The 26,412-nt window shown below is 44.2% G+C and overlaps 1 protein-coding gene across 2 annotated transcripts; it reads left to right on the top strand.

Annotated features, from left to right (window-relative positions):
• Positions 1-58: 58 nt before the first annotated feature.
• On the top strand, positions 59-24,804 carry MRPL22 (mitochondrial ribosomal protein L22). Of its 2 annotated transcripts, XM_075009531.1 has the most exons (7): positions 59-115; positions 195-240; positions 7,036-7,171; positions 8,943-9,008; positions 9,373-9,450; positions 13,719-13,788; positions 23,124-24,804. In XM_075009531.1, exons 1-7 carry the CDS (start codon positions 88-90, stop codon positions 23,333-23,335), a joined length of 636 nt encoding a protein of 211 aa, XP_074865632.1. In that variant the 5' UTR covers positions 59-87; the 3' UTR covers positions 23,336-24,804. The 2 variants fall into 2 exon arrangements, with proteins under 2 accessions (XP_074865632.1, XP_074865633.1); XM_075009532.1 differs by lacking the exon at positions 195-240 and having other exon boundaries at positions 74-115.
• The last annotated feature ends 1,608 nt before the right edge of the window (positions 24,805-26,412 follow it).

Raw genomic sequence — 26,412 nt, forward strand, 5'->3', positions numbered from 1 at the left:
AACACAACCCTTGACCTCCCAGCGCACGGCAGGCTGGAGGCGCTGCGCAGGCGTGGAACGCGGCTGCCGTAAAGCGAGGTGGAGGCGATGGTGGCGCAGGTGGCTGCGGGAGCTGGTGAGCCTGGGGGGATGTGAGGGGTGGAGGAGGGGGTTGTCTGTCGTTTCCTCTCTCACTTCCGGTTTCGCCGTCGCAGGGGCTGCCTGGGTGCGGACCTTCCTCAACTGGGCTCAGCCGCAGAAGTGAGTATGACCCCCCGCCCCCTTCCCTCGCACCTCCGGGCGGTCTGCGCCTTGAGGGGTATTTGGGGCGGCGGGGGCCGGTGTATTGCCAAAAAAGGTTCCCCGTCGGAATTAGCCGCTGGTATGGCATTAGGACACACAAGCACGCCAGACAGGGGGAGCTAGTTCTGAGGTTGGGGGTTCACCTCTCAGACTTGACTCTCCAACAACCTCCCCTTGGTTCTGGAGACAGTCCTCCTGTGCGATGCCCCACGTTTACACACACTATATCTGCACATACAGGGTGGGCAGCACTTACAAACACCTGTTTCTTGGTACAGCACCACCACCATTCACACCCTCTGGGGACACTCAGTACCACCAGCATCTGCATACACACACGCACACCTTGGACACAGCACTACCACTACCTCCACACACAGTTTTGGCCCTGCCCAACACACCGCCTTCCACATTACTATCTTGGCTCTGCACCCAGTGCTGTCAGCACACTCACCCACCTCCTGCCCTTCTCTGTTTCCTTTGCAGCCCCACTACTGTCTGCCACGAGCAGCTGTTAGAGGCACAGGCCCAGTTGAGACAGAAGAGATGTAGGGTATGATAGGTCCACCACATACATCCTTCCCAACACCCCCCCTTCCCACCAGGGAGCCCGGCAGGAAGCAGATATACCCCACCCCCACAAGCCAGCATAAGTAGCGTGTTGTTGTTACCGTAATTGTTACTTATGTATTTTCCATTTTTCTACGGACTGACTACTATGAATATAAGAGGGGGCACAACTATATATTCTTGCCTCAGGTGCAAAATTAGCTTATTAGGGCACTGTGATTGTCACAGAACCTACTGCTGTAGATAGCAAGAAGAATTTTTATCCTGTAATAAAAGTGAGTTTGTTCTGCTCTGAACACATCCGCACAGAACTCTCCTCTGAAGTAAAGATTCTGGTCAATTTCCCTCTGTGCAGAAGCCCTGGGTGTCATCTCTCCACTGGTCAAGTGAATTAGCTGTATGTGCTTAAACAGCTATACACACCTCTACATGTATGCACTGCTGCTGACCCAGGGAGAGGTAGTTTGACACAATAACATTTGAAGCTTTTTTTTTGGGTACTGTACTGTACTCTACTGTTATATTTGCAATCTAAGGGATAGGAAGTTGTCATTTTGTGATGCACACCTATGACAGATAACATACACTGTGCTCTCTCTCTACTCTCACCCCTAAAAATTACTTATTTACTGTTTCTTCTGTGCCTTAAATCTCAAAGAAGTCATTCACTCTTGAAAGTGTAGGATCATTCTTCGTATATGGAGAACCCTGGCTGGTCCTGGTCTTTGTGTAGGCAGCACTATGTATCTTTGGGGTTCTCAAGCTGGTTGATTGTATAAGCACTAAAGTCACAGTAAAATATGCATCAGAACAGAGAGAATGATGATGACTTGAGGTGAGGAAGGGGGCAGACAGCAGAATATAAGTTCCAAAGAAGTAAAGACAGCATTTTTATACGCACTAAAAAGCTAACCTGGTAAACTCCCACTCTCTCACACACACTGCCAACACTCCTCATTCCCGGTATGAACAAATGACCCTTGGACAGCAAGTGGCACCTGGCATGTCTTGGACTAGTGGTTCCCCAACTTTTTGGTAATACGGCACACTTCAATGAGACAAACAATTTCATGGCATGCCGTCTTTTTTTACCTGAAGCTATTGGTGATAGATGTTGCCCCTTCCTGCCAGCCCATTGCAGCATGGACACTGCATTTAAACTGCATCCCATTGCCAACAGGATCCCTCCCTCCACCCTTGCCAGAGCAGTGATGGGGGAGAGTACCCTGCCTGCCCATTCATACCTGACAGCAGCATTTCAGATGCTACCTGGCACAAACAGGTGCAGCGTTTTCCCTTGCGATGGCTCTGCAAAGAGCCACTGGTTGGGGGGGCAGGGTAAACTGATGAACCTTGAGCCAGTTGGCTCTCAGTCAAGACTATAAAGCAGAGACTTCACTTTACTTTGTATGTGGTCTCAGTGCATCCGGGATTACATTTGTAAAGGAACGAGACCCCCAGGGTTACAAGGAAGGGAGTGCAAAGCAGGGAATTCCAGGGAGAACTCAGGCAATTGAACTGGTAAGAACTGAGAAGAGACTTTTGAGCTTAGGTGAGAACTGGTAACAGACTGTTGTGGGCAGCTCCCAGCACCCATGTCGGCTGAGGCTGGCGAGAGAGACAAAGTTTTAGTGCACCTGTAGCTTTAAGAGCAAACAGACAGCTAGAGAGACTTGTGTGGGACCGAGAGGGGCAATAAAACTCCCCTCTTTGTCACCCCATCTGGGCTGTGCCCACCAAGTGGGGACTCACGGCTCTGGGGAGCTGTTACCCCCTTTGGTCTCTTTGTGGGGTGAGGGGGAACTGCAACCCCCCCCCCCCCATGGCTGCCAACATCTTCACAGAATCATAGGACTGGAAGGGACCTCAGGAGGTCATCTAGTCCAGCCCCCTTCTTCAAGCAGGATCAAACCCTACTAAGTCATCCCAGCCAGGACTTTGTCCAGCCGGGAGTTAAAAACCTCAAGGGATGGAGAATCCACCACCTCTCTAGGCAACGCATTCCAATGCTTCACCACCCGCCTGGTGAAGAAGTTTTTCCTAATATCTAACCTACACCTTTCCCTCGTCAACTTCTGACCATTACTCCTTGTTCTGCCATCTGACACCACTGAGAACAATTTCTCACCCTCCTCTTTAGAGCTCCCCTTCAGGAAGTGGAAGGCTGCTATTAAATCACCTCTGAGTCTTCTCTTCCCGTGGCTGCAAGCATCTTCCCTCAGCTCCTGTCCTCGCACCTCCCGCCTGGTTTCCCCCGCCTCCAGCCCATGCTCGGCTACATCCTGCAGGTCACTGATCCCCCAGTTTGGTTTGTTTGTCCTCCTGCTCACACCCTGCCCCACTGCGCTGTGCCGCTGGAACACTTTGTCATTTGTGTAAAAACAGGGCTGCAAGATTGGAAGCCCGCTAAGTGTAAAAGTAAGGGCAGCAGCTACACTTACTGAGCATGCCCAGTACACCCGAGGTTACAAAATCTGACAGGTAGCCTTTTTTTGGCGTTGCATTGTCACTAGCAATTGCAGGTTATACCACAGTAATACTAATCCTGCAACTTTTCCTTGCAACAAATGCCTCTGCCAACTTTGTCCTCATATTCTGGGGATACTCTGTACTTTTAAATGTCAGTTTGTATTGGAAATGAAATTGATCTGAATAAGTGGGTCTGTCCTGTGAAAGCTCATCACTGAATAAATCACTCTGGTACTCTTTAATGTACTACATTTCTGTTGTTTTGTTTTGTTGGAGTACAGACTAACACAGCTACCCCTCTATTACTATACTTCTCAGGTGTCATTTTTCACTCTATCAGTGTTAACTCGAACTTTGGGTGGTTATATGAATTACAAATGTTTGATTTTCTTCAGACAAAGGTGGAAGTAGTGTCTTGCAAATGTCTAGTGTCAAAGAAAGTATTCTCTTGAGAAAATGGGTTTCTCATGTATAACAGAATATTACAATTCAAGCAGTTGGACAAGAGCTTTTAAAGGAGTATTTTCTTATGAAACTTGCTTTCTGTGACTCTTTGGACAAAACCTTTTCTAGTTATGCATCAACTTTCAAATTTGGATAGTGCTTATAGAGTTTGTCATAAATAGTTTTTTCAGCTGTAACTGCTTAAGTATTCTACTAATGGAGCCTATGTTAATTTTGCTTATGATCCTCGAATAGACTTGAAAAACAATTCTGATTACAGTGCTACATGACAATAACTTATCAAAACAAAAAAGCAGTCATGTAGCATTTTAAAGACTAACAAAATAATTTATTAGGTGATAAGCTTTTGTGGGACAGACTCGCTTCTTCAGGGTCTGTCCTATGAAAGCTCATCAGCTAATAAATCATTTTGTTAGTCTTTGAAGTACTACATGACTGCTTTTTTGTTTGTATAGAATACAGACTTACAGGGCTATTTCTCTGTTACTATGACAATAACTTGAGTTACTGACAGTTCTGGGGGTATCATCCAGAGATCTAGATACTGTTTATCTCAAAGAATGAGGAGGTTGTGGAATCTCCATCTCTGGAGATATTTAAGAACAGGTTAAATAAATGTCTATCAGGGATGGTCTAGACAGTATTTGGTCCTGCCATGAGGGGTGGGAGCTGGACTCGATGGTCCTCCAGGTCCCTTCCAGTCCTAGCATTCTATGATAAACGTGTTGATTAAAACATTTGCCTAAAACAGCATATTAATTGGTCACAGTCTAAAAGTAATCTAATCTTTTGTGCTTCCTTTGTTATTCCTGCTTTTAGGTTTTCATTTTTTATTCCCATTGTATACTGCAGACTCAAGTTCACCCTCAATATTCAACAGGGATGGCTAGTCTGTTGTTTGGCCAGTAGGGGACACCTTCTAACTTAAAAATATGTTTCGTTTTGCCTTGTGAACCATGTGAGAGAATTTGGCTTTAGTGCATTTTGAAAGTAATTTAGATAGTGCTTTTTTCCTAGAGAAAAAGGTGGCGGAACTCAAGCCCCAAACCAGCCCCTGGCCACTTAACTATCTTCCAGGGGGCCCAAACTGCCCTGCACAGGGCCTGAGCTGCCCCCTGGCAGCTTAACCCACCCACCCCTCCCTTGCATGGGGCCCAAGCTGCCCACCCCCTGGCTTAACACCCCACCCCCCGCAAAAACCAGGATTCAATTACTGGCTTGCACAAGAGCTCTACTGCTGCTCCTTCCCGGCCAGGGCAGCCCCCAGCAACTTGCTGGGCCGAAAAACTAGCAATCGGTGTAGTTGGCTTAACAGCCAGATGCCTCCTGCCAGCCATTAAACCAATTAAAGGGAGTGCTTGTCTTTCAGCACAGCAGGCAGGGCAGGGAGCTAGAAGAGTGAGGGATGGGAGCTGCCCCATCCAGCAGGGTTCCAGAATGGCAGGTCCAGGAGAAAAAGGGTGGCGGAACACAGTTCCACTCCATTCAGCTGGGGAAAAAAGCCCTGAATTTAGCTTTTGTTTCATAATTCAGTAAGTGGCATACTTGCTACCGTCATAAGTAAATTTATACTCTTTGGTTAGTATTCTGTTAAAAAGGGCAAAAATTTATTAGTGCTTATAAGAACATAAGAATGGCCATACTTTGTCAGACCAAAGGTCCATCCAGCCCAGTGTCCTGTCTGCCGACAGTGGCCAGTGCCAGGTGCCCCAGAGGAGGTGAACCGAAGACAATGATCAAGTGATTTGTCTCCTGCCACCTGTCTCCAGCCTTTGACTAAAGGCTAGGGGCACCATGCTTTACCCTTGGCTAATAGCCATTTATGGACCTAACCTCCAAACATTTATCAAGCTCTTTTTTAAACTCTGTTAGAGTGCTGGCCTTCACAGCCTCCTCCAGCAAGGTGTTCCACAGGTTGACTGTGCACTGTGTGAAGAAAAATTTTTTTTGTTAGTTTTGAACCTACTACCCATTAATCTCATTTGGCGTCCTCTAGTTCTTATATTATGGGAACAAGTAAATAACTTTTCTGTATTCACTTTCTCCACACCATTCATGATTGTATATCGCCCCTCAGTCTCCTCTTTACCAGACTGAAAAGTCCCAGTCTCTCTAGCCTCTCCTCATATGGGACCCTTTCCAAACCCTTAATCATTTTAGTTGCCCTTTTCTGAACTTTTTCTAACGCCAGTATATCTTTTCTGAGGTAAGGAGACCACATCTGCACACAGTACTCAAGATGTGGGCGTACCGTAGTTTTATAAAGGGGAAGTAAGATATTCTTCGTCTTATTTTCTATCCCTTTTTTAATAATTCCTGACATCCTATTTGCTTTACTGACTGCTGCTGCACACTGCGTGGATGTTTTCTGAGAAATATCCACTATGATTCCAAGATCCCTTTCCTGATCTGTTGTATCTAAATTAGCCCCCATCATATTGTATGTATAATTGGGGTTATTTTTCCCAATGTGCATTACCTTACACTTACCCACTTACCTGCAAATTTTGCCGCCTCACTGGTTACCCCTTTCTCTAGATCATTGATGAACAAGTTGAACAGGATTGGTCCCAGGACTGACGCTTGGGGAACACCACTAGTTACCCCCCTCCATTGCTCCGAAGACAATAGCACAAAATCAGTAATTGGTTCAAGAATCAGTTAAGTTGCAGAAGTTATTGTCCCTTCCCAAATAATAGGATTCTTTCAGGTCAGTTCAGTTTTATATGTAGGGACAAATGACTGGGTTAAATCTTTAAATCTGGAATAAGGTGTGCTGGTTGTATTATTGGCCAGGAGTGAAGTACTGTGGCAGCATTGATGGGCACTTAATTTTGAAATAGTTGTACAGGAAGGTTCACTGCTTGCCCCAATGAGTCCCAAATTTCTTTTATGCAGAGGAGAAATCCCCTTGGCATAGTGTTAAATCTCTTATAACCTCCTTTTGCCAATTGCCGATGTTAAATACACCAAGTTTACCAAACTTACGATTTTCTTTTCTGTTTAAACTCATCTGGTACATTTGATGTTTCAGTGACTTTCCTTACAGTCAGTGTTTGTTAGTTATCTGGATAGGTAGAGCTTTGCATATCTGTGGATATCTGCTTTATATCCATATCTGTGGATGTGGATGCAGCTATCCATGGGCATTTGCAAAAATAAGCAATTTTACATTGGGGCAGGGCTCTGTGGATTGGCTCCCATTGCACAGGTCCAGCACCAAAAGGATGAAAAAATTGTGCTTTGCAGGTTACTAGCGTCTTGCAGTATTTTTCCTCTGTCAAATATCCACACAAACACAACTCGAGGGAACATTGGGAAATGGGAGAAGAAGAACAGAAAAGTTTATCCTCCACAGCTACCAGGAGAACCTCGAAGACCAGCAGTAAGTATTCACCTGTGAACTCTCTATATGCTTATGGGTAGCAGAGAGGCAGCAGTATGATTGATAGCAACTTTCTCTGGCTAATAGCATAAGGTAAATCGCCTGATAACTAGTTAGCAGACTATATCCAAGAGTTGGGTCTTTTTCACATTTTATTTGTAACTCTGAGGAAAGGAGGTTAAATTAATGTTCAAATTTAGGTATGGAAAAGTGCTCCTGAATCCTCCTGGTTCAGTTTGAACATCACCTGTTTAGTATGATGGCTCAAATAATGTGTTTTGTGTAATTAAAAGCTACAAGTTAAATAAGACTGGTAGTGCTGATCATTCTGCAAAATTAAATGCTGAGCATTCAGCTGACTGAAGAAAGCAACAGGAGAATCCTTTCTCCGTTTTCTTCCTCTGCTGCCTAGTCAAGACCATGTGGAAAAAATTGCTCAGTTATGTGTGTATTGGGTCAAAGTCACTTAGTAGATAAATAGAATAATGTTTTATCAAGTTGAGTTCATATAGTAAGGTAATTTTTCAAGATTTGAAATTATTTGTGATTACCATCTTACCCTGTTTCTCTTGTCCACTTAAAAGCTGAAAATTGTACTTAGCTGTGCTACCACTAGAATTTTTTTCTATGAATTTTATGTGTAACTAGATTAGGTAAATTAAACATTAAAGCTGGGTCTACACATGCCCCTTCCTTTCGAAAGGGGCATGTTAATGAGCAGGTTCAAAAGATGCTAATGAGGCGCTGCAATGAATATGCATCACCTCATTAGCATAATACTGGCTGCAGCGATTCAAAAGTGCCGCTTTTCGAATCGCACGCCGCCCGTGGAGACGGGACCTTCTGAAAGGACACCCCACCCCCACCCCCGGGTTTTTGAAAACCAGGGGGGTCCTTTTGGAAGGTCCCATCTCCACGGGCAGCATGTGATTCAAAAAGCCACACTTTTGAATTGCTGCAGCCAGCAAGGCTGGCATTATGCTAATGAGGTGCTGCATATTCATTGCAGCACCTCATTAGGATCTTTTGAACCCGCTCATTAACATGCCCCTTTAGAAAGGAAGGGGCACATGTAGACCCAGCCTAAAAGATAAAGCACTTGAAAAAGGAGTAATGCTACCTTTTGAAGCCTCAGAATTAGTAGCCTGGACTGAAGTGTATGGGGAAAGTTAGGAAAGTACACTTTAAGATTCTTCTAAATGTTCCTCTTGGAATTAAAAACTATAGTCCTGAATTTTTTGAAGGACTTCTTCACCCTAAAATAATGAATTTAGTGTCAAGTGTTTGGATAGTTGACATTTGCATACTAAACACACACACATACATGCACAATTTTAAAAACATGTTTTTTTCACATGGGTCATGAACATTTATGATCTTAAACCGTAAGAATATGTGCAATGAGTAATGAATGAAACTTTATATCATGTGAGTATTAAAATACATATTTTCTTAAGAATAGCTTTTGAAAAATCAGCGTGAATGTTAACTTATACTTTGTTTTCACCTCCTGGTGCAGCAGTGGTGCTCACATCATCTTTGGAGACAGCTTTTCCTATCACTGATTGAGAGGCCATGCTGGCTCTGAAGGTTTAATTAAATTCATCATGGCACCAGGGTAGTTTCTTATACTGTAGTAGCACAAGGGATGAGCTTGCCTTCGTGTTGTAAGATTTGTTTTTATTCCTGAGACATTATGAACATTTCATCTTTTCATTTTTACACCCATATCATCTGTATTACATCTTTAAAAAAATCTTATTTTCCCTAGGAAATATTCCACTGTCGAAGGGAGATAAAATATAGTAAGGACAAGATGTGGTATTTGGCAAAAATGGTAAGAGCAGATTCTGACTTTATGCAATGTATTTGGGGTAGGAGAGTGCTTGAAGGGTATACATATGATAGCAATATGGTGCCTTGCCTAGGAGAGTAATGTGCCAAATAATCACTGCTCGCCAGTGGATGCTAATGGGATCGCCACATCCTTCCCTTATGGGAAATTGTATGATAATTGGCCAATAAGACTTCTGTACTAGAGGCTTTATTGTGTGGTGGATGGCAATAGAGGGTGGGGAGGCTGAAATCTTTGAAATTTAAATACAATATCAGCATTGTTTGTGGCACTGCAGTCTTAAATAACATTTTTCTCCCTTTTGTTTGGAAGGGCTTAATTTCCTCTTAATTTTTCCTTATTCCAGGTAAAAGGAATGTCAATTGATCAGGCTCTTGCTCAGCTGGAATTCAACAACAAGAAGGGGGCAAAGGTGATCAAAGAGGTATATTGTACAATTCCTTACCACTTCAGTGCCTAAACAGGTTTAAAGAAAGCCATACCTATCATCGGAGTGCCCAGAAACTTTTTGCATTAGATCGCCTGGAATATTTTAATGTTGAATTTCTTGGTGGTAATAATTACTTTCGTCTGCTGTGAGTTGTTGAAGCATTACTGACTTCTGCATGCATATTTTAATTACTGTTTTAGGACTTATTGAAGTTCTCTGCACATAATATCCAGGCTTCAAAAACATTTATACTCTTGTATCTAAACTTACACCTTTAACATGTTTTGAAGATATAAATTATAGGGTACAAGAAGGGAGAACAGCTGAGTCTTGATTGTTATTGTCTTTATGTTGCAAATGTCATGGGCCTCAAATCTGGTGACCCTTTAGTGTATAAATGGAGGCATCTGTTTTCAGTTCAAAAATAAGAGTAATTCATGCCCCTTTTCACCTTGAAATAGTGAATGGCAGTGATTAATTCTGCACAACTTCAGGAATCGCATTTCTAGTCTAAAGTGCGTCACCATTCAAAAATATGGACATCAGAACTGCTACATTAGATCAACCCATGGTCCATGTTGTCAAATATCTTTTCTTCAGACAGTGGTCAATGCCAGGGTCTTCAGAGGGAATGAACTGAATAGGGCAATTTTCCTATGGTCCACCCCTGTCATCCACTCCCTACTTCTAGCATTTAAAGACTTAGGACACCCAGAGCAGGGGTTATATCTCAGCTCTATCAGTGGCTCTTGGTCAGGATGGTCAATCTTCCATCGTTTTGACCTTCACAACATCTTCTGACAACTGTTTCCACAGGCTGATTGAGCATTGTGTGAAGAAATTCTTCCTTTTGGTTTTTTAATCTGCTGACTATTAATTTTGTTAGGCAGCTCTTTGTTCTTATATGAAAAAATAAAAAAGAGGCTTAAAAATCCCTAGATACTTAAGTGCAAAAATAAATCAAATCCTTATTTCCATTGAGCCAAAAATGGTCACCATCAGTTTGTGCCCCAAATTTAACATCCCTCTAATTGTTTAGATACACAAATATACTTAAAGTACACAATATTGTATGTCTTAGTGTTTTTTTTTCCAGAGCCCAGATTTTTAAACATTGCCGCCTCTTTTGAAACTCAGATGTGGATTCCTAAATCCCTTTGGCTTTGCAACGCTGAGTGGTGTAATGGCTAAGAAGATTTAAAACATTGGTTCCCAAACTTTTCAGCATCATGCCCATGCTTTGGATTTTTGAGAAACCCTCATGCCCCCCCCACCTATTCTTTACCATCATCCAACCCCCCTTCTAACAAAAAATTCAATTTGTGATTTTAAAATAAACATAAAATCTTGATATAAAAATGTTGTTTAAAATTAAAAATAAGCACAAAAGTTTTTTGGCCTAAAAATTTAATAAAAATGTAATTTAACATCAGAAACAGAAGAAAAAAGAATTTAATGTGAAAGATGATGCTGCATTTTCTTCATAAGTTGGGAAATCCTGGGAGACGGACTATGGACCATCCAGGCTAATGGCACAGGCCCCATTGTGTGGGTGCTTGGCACAACCCGAGCCCCAGCGCTCCCGTGGCCAGCCACCCACCCGAGCCCCAGCGCTCCCGCGGCCAGCCGTCCAAGCCGCAGGCCAGCTGCCTTAGCCACCCACCCAAGCCCCCACGCTGCTGGGGCCAGATGCCCTAGCTGCCCTTCTGAGCCCTAGCTGCTGGGGTCAGCCACCCAAGCCTCTGTGCTTCCGGGGCCAGCTGCCCAATCTGCCTGCTCGAGCCGAGCCCCTCCCCTCCCCTCCCCTCCCCCAAAGCCAGGCAGCACCAGCCCTTCAGCTAACCCCATCCTCCTCCTCCCCCTGCAACCCACGTTCACTCACCTTTGCAGGAGATAGATAGCTCCACACTGGCCTTTGCCAGCTGCCTCCTTTTTTTTAGTGGCTCCTCTGGGTCATCCACGTGAAATGGCAGGGGCCAAGAGCTGGAAGCAAGGGCCAGCTCTTTCTTGGGGTGGGGGAAATGACAAGGGGGGCTGGGTCACCTTGCGCCCCCCCCCCCCCCCCAAATTTCTTCACATCCTCAAGTTTGGGAAAACATGATTTAAAAAGCTTTAGTTCTTAGTGGTTTGGGGTTATGAGTTCTTAGTGACTTAGTGATACCACAGTTGGTAAGACTAAAAAGAATCTTATCCCATATGGGCTACGTCTACACGTGAAGCCTACATCGAAGTAGCCTATTTCGATGTGGCGACATCGAAATAGGCTATTTCGATGAATAATGTCTACGCGTCCTCCAGGGCTGGCAACGTCGATGTTCCACTTCGACGTTGCGCAGCACCACATCGAAATAGGCGCTGCGAGGGAACGTCTACACGCCAAAGTAGCACACATGGAAATAAGGGTGCCAGGCACAGCTGCAGACAGGGTCACAGGGCGGACTCAACAGCAAGCCGCTCCCTTAAAGGGCCCCTCCCAGACACAGTTGCACTAAACAACACAAGATCCACAGAGCCGACAACTGGTTGCAGACCCTGTGCATGCAGCATGGATCCCCAGCTGCAGCAGCAGCAGCCAGAAGTCCTGGGCTGAGGGCTGCTGCACACGGTGACCATAGAGCCCCACAGGGGCTGGAGAGAGAGCGTGTCTCAACCCCTCAGCTGATGGCTGCCATGGCGGACCCCGCTATTTCAAAGTTGCGGGACGCGCAATGACTACACGGTCCCTACTTCGACGTTGAACGTCGAAGTAGGGCGCTATTCCTATCCCCTCATGGGGTTAGCGGCTTCAACGTCTCGCCGCCTAACGTCGATGTTAACATCGAAATAGCGCCCAACACGTGTAGCCGTGACGGGCACTATTTCAAAGTTAGTGCCGCTACTTCGAAGTAGCGTGCACGTGTAGACACGGCTCTGGATATATGAGGTACCTGGAAGGCAGACAGTGTTTAAGAGTTGTAATTGGGCCAGAGGTGTTTAAACATAGCCATGTAGTGTATTGCTGCTGTAGTGACCGTAAACTGTTCACAGAGTTCTGAGGAGAATAGTTCAGCATGTTCCCAGCATGCCAAGAGAGGGATTGGCTGTATCCCTGTGAAGATGTATTAAACAGATGAAGCGGACTCCTAAAGAGTACAGCTTCTTGTTTTAGAAACAGGAGACTGTCCCACTCCTGAGTAAGAGCACGTGGATTTCCAATATTCAGGGCCTATCCTAAAGCCGGACCCTTGTGGGATATATATACATCAGGGGTGTGCCAGCTGGGAGGGCACGACACTTTGTAAGGTGGGGGCACAGCACGATTGGGCCTCCTCCCTCAGCTTCTGCTGCGTTGCCAGCCCTCTGTCACCCTGTTAGAGGGCTGGTGATGCAGTGGAAGTTGTGGGGGACCAGGGGAGCTGATGGTGTTGGGCCAATCAGGGAGAGGAGGTGGGGGCACCTGTGGCGCCTGCCCCACTGCTGGCCTGAGGCTGGTTCCTGATAGCGTGGGCTGGTTTGGCTGGGAGGTGTCCTCGCTCTCAGGCTCCCCCGGTGGCACTACAGCTGGTGCAGCCTCCTAGCGCTTTCCCCATCCCCCAGGAGGAGCCGCTGCTCACCCAGCACCTGAGCTCACTCAGCGTGCGCCCTCACCTGTCCCTTCCTGTGACTCCCCTGCAGGTTGGGGAGAAGCAGGGGGCCCAGCTAACTGCAGGGCCAAAGGAGGGGGGAGGTGTGGCATAAAAAGTTTGCTCACCCTGTTTTACGTCATGCTACAGTGAGGGTTGTTGCTAACGTGATTGTTACTAGTAGCAGTATTAGCATGCACGGTGAGAAAGTATCCCATGCAGCAATCTTTAATTTTTAATTTCCAACCTTTATTGCTCAATTTCATATTGAAATTTGCCCTTCAACTCAAATACTACTGTGTTTAATTTGCCAGAATTGAACCTGCATCCAACATGCAGGAAAAGCTCTTCTGAGCTTTATAGAGTACAGGTTAAATTCATCACTGGTATAAGCATGTACAACTCTTCTGATACCGGTGGAGCTGACCCTTTCCACCAGTGGTGAGTTTAGCCCTGCATCTGTACCTAGGTCACAACTACACCACAGACCAGGCCTTCCATTTAATAGGTCCACTTGCTAATAGTCTCATCCTTTTTAGAATCTATTTCCATAATTAATATAAATATAGAAATAATTACAGGTATCTTTATTGACATGAGAAATTAAAGCAATGCCATTTCTCATTTGGGTTTTTTCTTTTTATTTTTTTTTCGCTGTAGGTTCTTCTAGAAGCGCAGGATATGGCAGTGAAAAAATACAACATAGAATTCAAATCAAATCTATACATAGGTAAAATATTTATTTTTATTTTTACTGCAGAAAAATGTCTCTATACCATGACCTGAGGTGCTTTTGTCCCCAGTAAGGGTTTCTTGATGTCAAAATGCTCTGGGATGGTTGCTGTCGGTAGCTATTAACTACACCTTATGGAGCACATCATTGGCTGTTGGACTGGCTCCGCCTCCTGGTCATTCTGAGGATTAGCTGGAGGCTGATGTCTCTGTCGTCTGCGCTCTGTCACTTCTTCTCCACAGTCCTCCTGCAACCCTTCTCACAGCGTCAGGAACTGCAACTTGGCTCTCTGCCTTTGTCATTATCTCTCCCCCATCTCCTTCCCTTCTGACGAAGTTGAATTCTTCAGCCAGCCTGTTTCCCAGTGGCGACAGCAGTCAGTTGTCCTGGGGGCAGAAGGGGAGGAGGGGACCGTCCATCCCTGCTCAGAGACCTTCTGAACTGCAGGCATCGTGTTCCTTTCCCTTTGTCACTACATGTCCTTGGGCCATTTCCTTATGGCCACAGTACCCTCCTCAGTCTCAGCAGCCTGCCTGGAGCTCATTCTCTCTCGCCGGAGTTCCTGCCTGCTGTACCCCAACCAAGGTGCTACAGTGGTGGCCCCCAAACTGTAGGCTGCGTCTCCCTAAGGGGGGGATGAAAAGGAACATCTGGGGGGGCCTAGTGGGCCCAGGCCTGTTCCCAGGGAGCGTAGGTAGGGAGCACCACCTAGCCCTCTATTGTTCTTGGTTCTGCCATAGCCGCAATCCTAGCTGCCAAGACACTAGAAGTCTGCAATAACCTTCTTCTGTCTCTGGATGGAGGCAGGCAGGGCCACTGTTGGCACCTGGAGGAGCACTCAGGGCTGGCTCTGGCAAGATACCAGCAGCTCCCACTCCATCCCTGGAGCATGGCTCCCCAGGAGGTGCTGACTGTGTAAGGCTGGGGTGTGATTGAAAAGGTTTGGGGATCACTGTGCCTCAGGGTTGCAGCTTACTCCAGAATCAGTCCTCCCTCCTCAAGCTTCAGGCTGATACAGCCCTTGTGGTTTGGGGCCTGCTGAGCCCAGATTAGTTTCTTCTTCTGCAGCCTAACTTGGGTTCTGTTAACCCCTTACAAGCTAGCCTGGGGCCAACACCATCACCACTATAAATTCTATTCATTAGCAAAATGCTAATGTTAATACCCAGAGAACCTCTGTACTCTGTACCTTCCCGAAGCAACTAAGAAATAGGTAATCAAGCCGTGAGTCAGTATTTGCAGTTACAAATCCTTTCCACAGCAGTTGACACCATTTTTAGTAAAGGGACCTACATCCATCAAAACACCAGATAGACCCTCTTCCAGATATCTGCAAATGGACAGTGTCATTTAGAGGAAGATAATTGACTTTGGAAAGTATTAAATGATGGCAAATAGGAAAAAATAACCCCTCAGTCTTATTGTTTCATGGCAGACAGCTAACTTTGACAATCCTGTATGAATAGGGATCGGGTTTCCATTCTTCTGTGGTATTAATGCTAACACCTATGTCTGTAATCATTAGATCATTAGAAATATAGATAGTTGGGTTTGTGATGACCGGGAGAACCGTATGGTGACTTGCCTGCATGGTGCGAAGGTTGCGGATCTCTTGAGGCATCTAGACAGACTTATGGGCAGTGCTGGGGAGGAGCTTGTGGTCGTGGTACATGTCGGTACCAATGACATAGGGAAGGGTAGAAGAGATGTTCTGGAGGCCAAATGTAGGTTACTAGGAAAGAGACCGAAATCCAGAACATCTATGGTGGCATTCTCTGAAATGCTTCCAGTTCCACGCGCAGGGCCAGATAGACAGGCAGAACTTCAGAGTCTCAATGCGTGGATGAGACGATGTTGTAGGGAAGAGGGGTTTAGATTTATTAGGAACTGGGGACACTTTTGGGGTAGGGGGAGCCTATACAGGAATGATGGGCTCCACCTAAATCAAGGTGGATCCAGACTGCTGGCATTAAACATTAAAAAGGTTGTAGAGCAGCTTTTAAACTAAAAGGCGGGGGAAAGCCGATTGGTGCCGGGGAGCACCTGGATCGGACAGAGACTTCTCTTACACGAGGCTCCATAGATAGGGATTCCCTAGAAGTTAGTCAGATAGGGAACGTGGGAAATAATGTATGGGCAAGATCAGATGTGAAACAATCGCATATAAAAAAATGCAACGCGTGTGTGAAAGGCGGACATATAAATAGTGGTAGTGTTTTAAAGTGCTTTTGCACAAATGCTAGGAGTCTGTCTAATAAGATGGGTGAACTGGAGTACCTCATGTCAAAGGAGGAAGTTGACATAATAGGCATCACAGAAACATGGTGGAATGAGGACAATCAGTGGGACACTTTCATACCGGGATATAAATTATATCAGAAAGACAGAACAGGTCGTGCGGGTGGCGGAGTGGTACTATACGTGAAGGATAATATAGAATCAAATGAAGCAAAAATCCTAAAGGAATCAAAATGTTCCATAGAATCATTATGGATAACAATTCATTATGGCATTAGGAATATATTACCAACCACCTAACCAGGACAGTGATAGTGATGCTGAAATGTTAAGGGAGATTAGAGAGGCTATCAAAATAAAAAACACAGTAATAGGAAATTTCAATTATCCCCATATTGATTGGGTACATGTCACCTCAGGACGGGATTCAGAGATTAAATTTCTTGATGCCTTAAATGACTGCTTCTTGGAGCAGCTAGTACAGGAACCCACAAGGGGAGAGTCAATTCTCGATCTAGTCCTGACTGGAACGCAGGATCTGGTCCAAGAGGTAACTGTTACTGGACCGCTTGGAAATAGTGACCACAGTATAATAACTTTTAATATTCCTGTGTTGGGAAGAACACCGCAGTGGTCAAACACTCCGGCATTTAATTTCAAAAAGGGGAATTACACTAAAATGAGGAAGCTACTTAAACAGAAACTAAAAGGTAAAGTAACTAAACTGAAATCCCTGGAAGCTGCATGGAAACTGTTTAAAGACACCATACTAGAGGCCCAACTTAAATGTATACCCCAAATAATAAAACACAGTAAGAGACCTAACAAAGAACCACCATGGCTTAACAGCCATGTTAAAAAGGCAGTGAGAGAGAAAAGGGCAGCTTTTAAAAAGTGGAAGTCAGATCCTAGTGAGGAAAATAGAAAGGAACACAAACACTCCCAAATTAAGTGTCATAATGTAGTAAGAAAAGCCAAAAAAGATTTTGAGGAACAGCTAGCCAAAAATTCAAAAAATGATAGTAAAATGTTTTTTAAATACATTAGAAGCAGGAAGTCCTCTAAAAAAGCAGTGGGGCCCTTGGAGGATAAAGATATAAAAGGAGCGATCAAGGAAGACAGTGCCATTGCAGAGCGATTAAATGATTTCTTTGTTTCAGTCTTCACGGCTGAGGATGTTAGAGGTTCCGAAATCTGAGCCAGCCCTTTTAGGTGACAAATCTGGAGTTAATTGATAAGCTGAATAGTAACAAGTCTCCAGGACCAGACGGTATTCACTCAAGGGTTCTGAAAGAACTCAAATGTGAAATTGCGGAGTTATTAACAGTGGTTTGTAACCTATCCTTTAAATCCGCTTCGGTACCCAATGACTGGAAGACGGCCAATATAACGCCAATAGTTTAAAAAGGCTCTAGAGGAGACCCTGGCAATTATAGACCGATAAGTCTAACATCAGTACCAGGCAAATTAGTAGAAACAATAGTAAAGAATAAAATTGCAAGGCACGTAGAAGAGCACGAATTGTTGGGCAAAAGTCAGCATGGTTTCTGCAGAGGGAAGTTGTGTCTAACTCATCTATTAGAATTCTTTGAAGGGGTTAATAAACATGCGGACAAGGGGCACTCAGTGGACATAATGTACCTAGATTTCCAGAAAGACTTTGACACGGTCCCACACCAAAGGCTTTTATGTAAATTAGGCGGTCATGGGATAGGAGGAAAGATCCTTTCATGGATCGGGAATTGGTTAAAAGACAGAAAACAAAGGGTTGGAATAAATGGTAAATTTTCACAATGGAGGGGGGTAACTAGTGGTGTTCCCCAGGGGTCAGTCCTGGGACCGATCCTGTTCAACTTGTTCATCAATGATCTAGAAAATGAGGTAAGCAGTGAGGTGGCCAAGTTTGCAGATGACACCAAGTTGTTCAGGACAGTCAAAACCAAAAGGGATTGTGAAGAACTACAAAAAGATCTCAGCAAACTGAGTGATTGGGCAGCAAAATGGCAAATGAAATTTTAATGTGGGTAAGTGTAAGGTAATGCACATTGGAAAAAAATAACCCAAATTACATGTACAACATGATGGGCTCAAATTTAGCTACAACAGATCAGGAAAGGGATCTTGGAGTTATAGTGGATAGTTCTCTGAAGACATCCACTCAGTGTGCAGCGGCAGTTAGTAAAGCAAATAGGATGTTAGGAATTATTAAAAAAGGGATAGATAATAAGACAAAAGATATCATACTTCCCCTATATAAAACTATGGTACGCCCACATCTTGAGTACTGCGTGCAGATGTGGTCTCCTCACCTCAAAAAAGATATATTGGCATTAGAAAAGGTTCAGAAAAGGGCAACTAAGATGATTAGGGGTTTGGAACGGGTCCCATATGGGGAGAGGCTAGAGAGACTGGGACTTTTCAGTCTGGAAAAGAGGTGATTGAGGGGCGATATGATAGAGGTATATAAAATCGTGAATGGTGTGGAGAAAGTGAATATAGAAAAATTATTTACCTTTTCCCATAATACAAGAAGTGGGGGACACCAAATGAAATTGGTGGGTAGTAGATTCAAAACTAATAAAAGGAAATTTTTCTTCACACAGCGCACGGTCAACCTGTGGAACTCCTTGCTGGAGGAGGCTGTGAAGGCCAGGACTCTCTTAGGGTTTAAAAAAGAGCTCGATAAATTTTTGCAGGTTAGGTCCATAAATGGCTATTAGCCAGGGGTAAAGTATGGTGCCCTAGCCTTCAGTACAGGGGCAGGGGATGGATGGCAGGAGATAAATCACTTGATCATTGTCTTCTGTTCTCCTTCTCTGGGGCACCTGGCATTGGCCACTGTCGGCAGACGGGATACTGGGCTGGATGGACCTTTGGTCTGAGCAAGTATGGCCATTCTTATGTTAATCCACCCAACAAAATAATTTTAACATGCCTTAGAAGCATCTCTTTCAACAGCCGGCACGTTATTACAATCAGGCGCACATCTTAAGACTTCTTGTGGAACACACTTCCCCTACATAGTCACATAGCAGGCCTGGGGCAACTACAGCAAGGGCTTTCATGGTTAAGTACTAGGAAATCATTTATGTACTCTTAGTTGTTTTTAAGGCAAACATTTTTATTTCATTATCTGTCCAACTCTTTATGCTATCACTGCCTCTGGTCCAGTCCCTTCTCTTCCTCATTCCTTTCTGCTGCTTGGTCTCTGTGTCCTATGCACGTGCTGTCTAGTCAGTTGGTACCCTTTTCTCCCGGGACATTCTGCACAGGCTTGTGCATACAAAATAATCCAGAAAAATTCAGTTGTCCTCTGAAGAGTTATTGCATTAAATAGGATTTCACAGTGTGAAATAGCAAGATTTTTATCCTGCTTTAAGTGCAAATCCGATCAGCTGTGGAGTGGTAATAATGCCTTTAACAAGACACTGACCTTCAAAACTTACCAATAATGGTGTCATATGTATAGCAACGTGAGAGGTTTTTCTGTGTGCAACTTCTAGGTGTCACATTTTCAAGTGTCTACCCCTTCCAATAGCATGTAATATACATTTAGATGTGAAATACTAGTCAACGGTTCTCTTACTTTACTGAAGCAGAACTTCTGTCAATCTCCCATAAGAGTAAAAAAAATAAAATGAAGTGCTTTTAGATCTAGCTTTACATTCAATCTTCTCATTGTTTTCTATAGCATTTCTGCCATTACCTGCTATGACATGATCAGTCCTTTGTAAAGTTAATTTCTCTTTTGAACTTAGAATGATGAAAATGTAGTGGAATTGGCTTTTAAGAAGGGGAAAATAACATGTCACTTCATAATATTTCTGTCAGCTTAAGGGGAAAGTTTGGGAGAAAGTGATTGAGCTGATCACTGAATTACACCTTCTTGGGGGAGGTTTTAGGAAAGGGGTCTTGTAATGTTAAAGATTTAAGGGAAGCACTTAGCTGAAATGTTTATTAAAGCAATATTAATAGGCAAGGTTAGTTGCTTTAAATCTGTTCCACCCTAGTTTCTTTATTGCCCACTGGCACTGGTCCTGCTTACTGTTCACTCACTTATATTCTTTCTGTGCTATCAGAGGAAAAAATAGTCTACAGCCAAGTAAGTCCAGAATGAGATAAAAACACAGATGCTTTAGGACGGTGGTGTCCAAAAGTGATTAGAGGCTTCACCACAGTCACCCCCACCCAGGCACTTGCGCACATGCACACCCCCCACCCCTCATTACTTACTGAGGCTGCCCTGGAGTGCAGCTGCAGCCTCCCTGGAATGCTGCCTGAGCTGCCATGGAGCGTGGCTGCAGCTGCACCACAGCAGCCAAATGCACGTGAGGTGGGGGGCACAGAGCGGTGGGAGGGTGCCCCACATCACCATATTTTGCAGCCCTGTGCACCGCATATGGTGAACAGGAAGCATATTGAACAAAGCTGCTCTAGAGCAAATCCTGAAGCTGTGACCTTTGTACAAGCCTCTAGCCAGCTGTAGCAAATAGCATGTTCTATTTGAGACCGTGCAGTTTGTTTGCAGAATTTGGTGGGTCCCTTTTGGCAAAACTGGTACTCTGGAGCCAAGGTGTTAAAAAGCTGAGAGGAATTTAAGCAAAATTGGAAGTTGTTGTTAGGGCATGTTGTGTGGGATTAAATTGCTGCCAAGCCATGTGTTGGAATAGGGCAGAGCTGTGATGCAATGTAAAATACCAGAAGTAAAAAGCACTAAGTGTTGGACCAAATGGCAAAGTAGTCAGAATCTTACAAATGACATGTTAGAAACCGAGCACTCTGTAGCTGACAGAGCTGTCCACATCTGCTGTAGCTCTTGGGGACATCTGCAACTGTCACAACGGAATTACTTACTTTCTAATGTCTGGGTTTATTGCTTTGTGGCTACTGCATTACACTGCTAGCCAAGATCTGTTCCCTGAGCAACTCTTAGTTGTCAAGCTGGGGATGCTGTAGAGGGAAAGTCATCAGATCTTCCTCATGTCACTCTTAAGTGACCTGAGTTGGAAAGGAGATAAGAGTTCCACCCAGATTTTCAAGGTCAGGAATGGTCAATGATTTAGATAATGGCATAGAGAATACACTCCCGAGCTGGCAGATGATACCACGCTGGCAGGGGTTGCAAGGTCTTTGAAAGCTTTGATTAAAATTCAGTAGGAGCTGGACAAACTGGGAAAAGGGTCTGAAGAAGATGGGATGTAATTGAGTAAAGGCAAAAGCAAAGTACTCAGCATTCAGAAATGCGTGTACATGGAATGTGGAATGACTGCTCAGAAAGGAGTACCATGGAAAGGGATCTGGGGGTGCATAGTGCATGAAAAGCTAACAGTAAGTCAACAGTGCAACACTTATAAAATAGTAAAGTTCATTCTGAGATGCATTAGCAATAATGTTGTAAGCAAGAGATGAGAAGATTTTTTTTTTTCCCCCTCTATTCCCATTGAATAGGCCTCACTTGGAGAATTACTTCCAGTTCTAGGAGCCACATTTCAGGAAACATGGGCATATAAAAAGTTCAGAGAAGAGTAACAAAATGAGTAAGGGTTGACCTATTAGGGAAGATTGGGGAAAAAAACTGGTTTGTGTAATGTGGAGGAGAAAAGACTTAAGTGGGACATGAGAGGATCTTTTCATATGCATAAGATTGTTACAAGGAGGAAGGAAAAAAATTGTCCTATCTAACCTCTGAGGACAGGATAAGTAGCAATGGGCTTAAATTGCAGGAAGGGCAGTTCAGGTCAGATGTTGGGACATACTTCCTACATGTCAAGGTGATTAAGCTGTGGAATAAATTGCCTATCAAGGTTGGGGAATCTTTGCCATTGAAGACTCTTAAGAGCAGGTCAGACAAACACCTGTTAGGGAGGGTCTAGCTCTAGATCATAGTTAGGCTATGTCTACACTAAAGATAAATTCAGATTTATTGACATTGATTTTATTATGCTAGTTTTTTTAAAATTAGATTTTGAGTATCCTCCCTTCTCACAGGCTCCCAACAAATTCAACACATTGCTTCCACACTGAAATCATCAAATATCGACTGTTGCAGCAGTGCATCGTGGGAACCTATCCCACGGTTCCCTCAGTCCTGCATTCTGAGCTGGAAGCCAGGTGCAGCAGAGCTGTCAGTTTCCTCAGTCCCTGCAGCCTGGGGGACCTGGGAGACTGACAGCTCAGCAGCCCTGGTCAATTTCCTGGCTCTGACAAAGCTGGGGATGGGAGACTGACAGCACAGCAGCTCTGGTCAGTTTCCCAGCTCCCGCTGGTAGTGGGTAGCTGCGAGCCAGGTGCAGTGCATAGCTTTGTGGGACACATACTGGACACTTGTGGAGCCTAATAAAGTCAAATTAAGAACATGGTGCTTCCACACTAGCTTTTGAGATTTTAAATTCAAAATTAATTCTATATCTGTTGGTTAACATTGACATTTTGTTACTGATATTAGGCCAGATTAAATCAAGCTAATGACATTTACAGTGAATACAGTGACGTTTTAATGTTGAGCTTACATCTTTAAATTCGATTTTTATCTCGTAGTGTAGACACAGCCTTTGTCTAGTGCAGGAAACTGGATTAGATGTCTTCTTGAGGTCCCTTCCAGTCCTACAGTTCTGAGAGTGCAAGGTTGAGTGTTCAGATAATGAAAATTTCTGGTAAATACAGTGAGTGCTATGGGGTGAAGGAAATGTGGCAAAATGGAATTTGTCTCCACTAAGAATGGAGGAGAAAGGAATCTGTTACTCTAATAGTTACTGCAAAGAAATTGGAGTGCATGCTAAAGGGACGCTGTAAAACATGATAGGCCCAAAATTTGCTTCTTTTGTTGTTTTTCATTCACTTTGTCCACAGTGAGGAAATTACGTGTGCATGCTTTTTATAACCAGTATTAGTGGCCTTAAAGAATTCTCTGTGATTAGCTACCCTCTTACAATTTGTTATGCGTGCTATAAAATGAGGAAAAAAAATTCTGAAGGGAAAGGTATTCAAGAGTACTTCTGAAAATGCCCTGCCAATGTCCAGATAAAATGTTCAGTAGCCAGTTTGCTGTGGTACTCTTCACCACCCCCTGCTTTTTTTTTTTCCCCTCCTCCTAGCTGACTCCTTTTCTGGAAAAGGCCACTATCTGAAACGGATCCGCTACCATGGCCGAGGCATGTTTGGCATCATGGAAAAAGTTAAATGCCATTACTTCGTGAAACTGGTAGAAGGCCCACCTCCCCCTCCAGAAGCACCTCAGACTGGATTTGACCAAGCTAAAGAATATGTGCAGCAGCTCCGAAACAGAACCATTATTCATACACTATGACGCTCTAATCCAGCTGTGTATATCTTCTTCGGGTTTGAAAATGTGTAAATAAAAATAAGATTTTTAGCCAGTTTGCATTGTTCAGTTCTCAGTTTGCTGTTGGCTTATATGAGATCCACTGCATGATGCAAGGAAATCACAAGCTTATTTTTGCTACTTAATTGTAGCACCATATGTATGTAACACTTGGAAAGGCAGGAGTATTTCTTCTGAGAAATTTACTGTCACATAGTGACACTTCAAGTTTGTTTTCAGTATCTGTCTTACCAGTTTTTGTCATCCTCTGAATTGCCAACTCTGTTCTCTGAATCATACTGAAAATGGAAGAATTGAGTCAGGAAATTCAATTGTCCTTAAATTATCCACTAGTGCCTTGTATAGTAGCTATTTTTGGGTCTCATACTGTGAGTACATCTTCATGGGTGCAAGAAACTGCTGGTGCAGATCTGGTTGTGGGCTCAGGCCTTTCATTAGTAAAATGTACGGAAAGTGTTTATCTGGCAAAGGTACAAGGAAATGACTGAAGTGTAGAGATGGAGGCAAGCGAGGTCAAATTTCAGTCTCAGATATTCCATTTTATTACCTTTAGTTAGTGTGTGAAGCTGACCTGTCTTAGCAGCTTCCGACACACAAGGGCTACCGAAAATAGCATCAAGTATGCAACTTAAATGTGAGGCTGGTTTGTGGACTGATACGTGTCCCTTGCTCAAATGCATCTTGGAAAATTCCAAAAGCACGGCTTTAAGATTTTTGCTGTGATCCTTGTCTCTTCTGTATTGGAAAGTTATGCTCCTGTATTTAATGAGTTCCATTAAATCTCCAAAAAAGACTAGGATAGAGGGAATGTTGAAATTCTTAATCCAGGAGTTCTCTGTCGGTGAATTGCAGTCATTAGTACCCTGGATAGTGGTACATCATACACCATGTAGAAAGAAGGCATGTGATTTTTAGAGTCTGTTTCAGATCAACTGCCACTGAGCAGAATATTAACTCAGATTTCAGCGGAGTTTTAAATTGAGTCAGTAGGTGGCACTGTGTGTTTGTGAGTGGTAGGATGACACTGAAAATGTGTAAAGTGAAAAGCTCATTCTTGGCCCTTAAGATGGTATTAACTGTCTGATACATGCACAGAATTCCAGCTGATTTCATCAGAAGCTTTGTTTTGGTATCAAGAGTATATAATGGAACACAGCTTTTACGTGCTTTGTTGATCACTAGGAGGAAACTAGTTTTTCTGTACCATCCTAGTAAATAGTGTCTTTGCAAGACTTGGGTGTGTGTTGTCATACTGAGGCAATGGAATGCTCTGACCTTAATGGGGGATGGTTCGTTATATTGTATGATTCATAGGGTAGCCATGTTATAAAACTCCCCCTTGCTGCTGTTGTGTCTCACTGCTATCTTTGAGTGAAATAAACTTCACAATCTGGTTTATAGATGAGGATCCCTCCTCACTACCAGGCAACAGAAGTTTCTCACTTTGTGTATTTGGTCTTTCGTGTTCAAAACAGAATGAACTTCATAGTCATAGAACAATAGAGGTGGAAGAGACCTAAAAAAGCCATTGAGTCCAGCCCCCTGCTCTAAGCAGGACCAAACCCATCAGATTAGCCCAGTCAGGGCTTTGTCGAGGCGAGACTTAAACACCTCTAGGGATGGAGACTCCACTACTTCCCTGGTAGACCATTCCAATGCTTCACCACCCTCCTAGTGAAAAAGTTTTTCCTAATGTTCAACGTGGACCTTCTTAGCCACAACTGTTCCGTGTTCTGCCATCCGTGACCACTGTGAACAGCCTCTCTCCAGCCTCTTTGCAACCTATGGAGTTTAAGGGGCATTACCTTAACAGGTGCGAGGGCTGTGGAGAAGGATCTGTAGCATGCTATATTCGCAGGCTTTGAGACCTTTCTTTCCCATTTGGAAGCTACCCACTGCATTTAATGGAAGAGACGTTACAGTTCTTATATTGCACTCATCACACTAGTCTTCCCCTGTCTGGCGTAAATTTTTATAACAATTAGATGACACCGATCACTCTAAGGACTCGTGAAAACTGCACCTGTTTATGTGACTCTTGGATAGGCTTGGCTATTTCAAGTAAAGCATAGCGTCCTACCTTGCCATAAGATGGTGTATGCAGCATCCGTCTTGGTTGCTAAAACAATCACCCCATTACTACTTCAGGAAGTCGATATGTGTCCTGAAGAAACAGGAAATGTAGTCCCAAGCCCATACCATCACTGACTGCTTGTTTGTCCACTGGTTAATGCTATTTTACGTTTATGCAATGGAAACAGTGTACCCATGGTGGGAGCCACTTGCCTTGTGGTCGGGTATGGTACAGCAAGGCCTTTCCCCACCCCTTCCTCTTTAAGCTGTGAACTTTATTTCATGACTCTTTAGGAGCTGAGCCACACAACCAAAAATAGACAAACCCCTTCCCAGGTAGAAAAAAGTTCATCGCTCTGCCTCTCCGTCAGCGAGGCTTCCCAGCAGCGCCTTATTCTCTTTTTCAGGGCTTAGATCACTTTGTTAGTTGGGTCAGTGGAAGGGAGACTACTCACTGGTTTGGGTCCCAGCTTAGGGACCCTCCATGTGCTGCTTCCTTCAGTTTGCTGTGGCCGTTCCCTGGGCATTTTCCTATGTAATCCTTTTCTCTCCACTCCGACCTCAATGCTGAGGTTCTCAAATTCTTCCTTCTCTGAATTCAAGTATTACCAAAACCTATCTCTGGTTCTCTTGCACACCTGCAAGCAGCAGCAAGTCCCCTTCCAGGCTCTGGTCCCAGTCCAGAAGTGATCTCTTCATGCCCAGCAGCTCCTCTTATCTGAGCATGCTGCATTCTGATTGCTTCCACAAGTTCCCTCTAGGCATACCTGGAGGACCTAATTCTACTGCTCTTTTCAGGGTGGCGTTTAGAAGGATTGCAGTGCCTCCCACGTGGCATGCACCTGGCCCTTTGAGGCCCCATCACAATATCACCTGTATGAATCCATTGTTTTTCAGGAGTGGTGCAACTGAAATAGAAAAGGTACCTTCCTCTGCAAATCCCTGATGCACATTGGCGAAACTCTTCC

This window comes from Carettochelys insculpta, chromosome 15 (genome assembly GCF_033958435.1).
Source record: "Carettochelys insculpta isolate YL-2023 chromosome 15, ASM3395843v1, whole genome shotgun sequence".
NCBI lineage: Eukaryota > Metazoa > Chordata > Testudines > Carettochelyidae > Carettochelys > Carettochelys insculpta.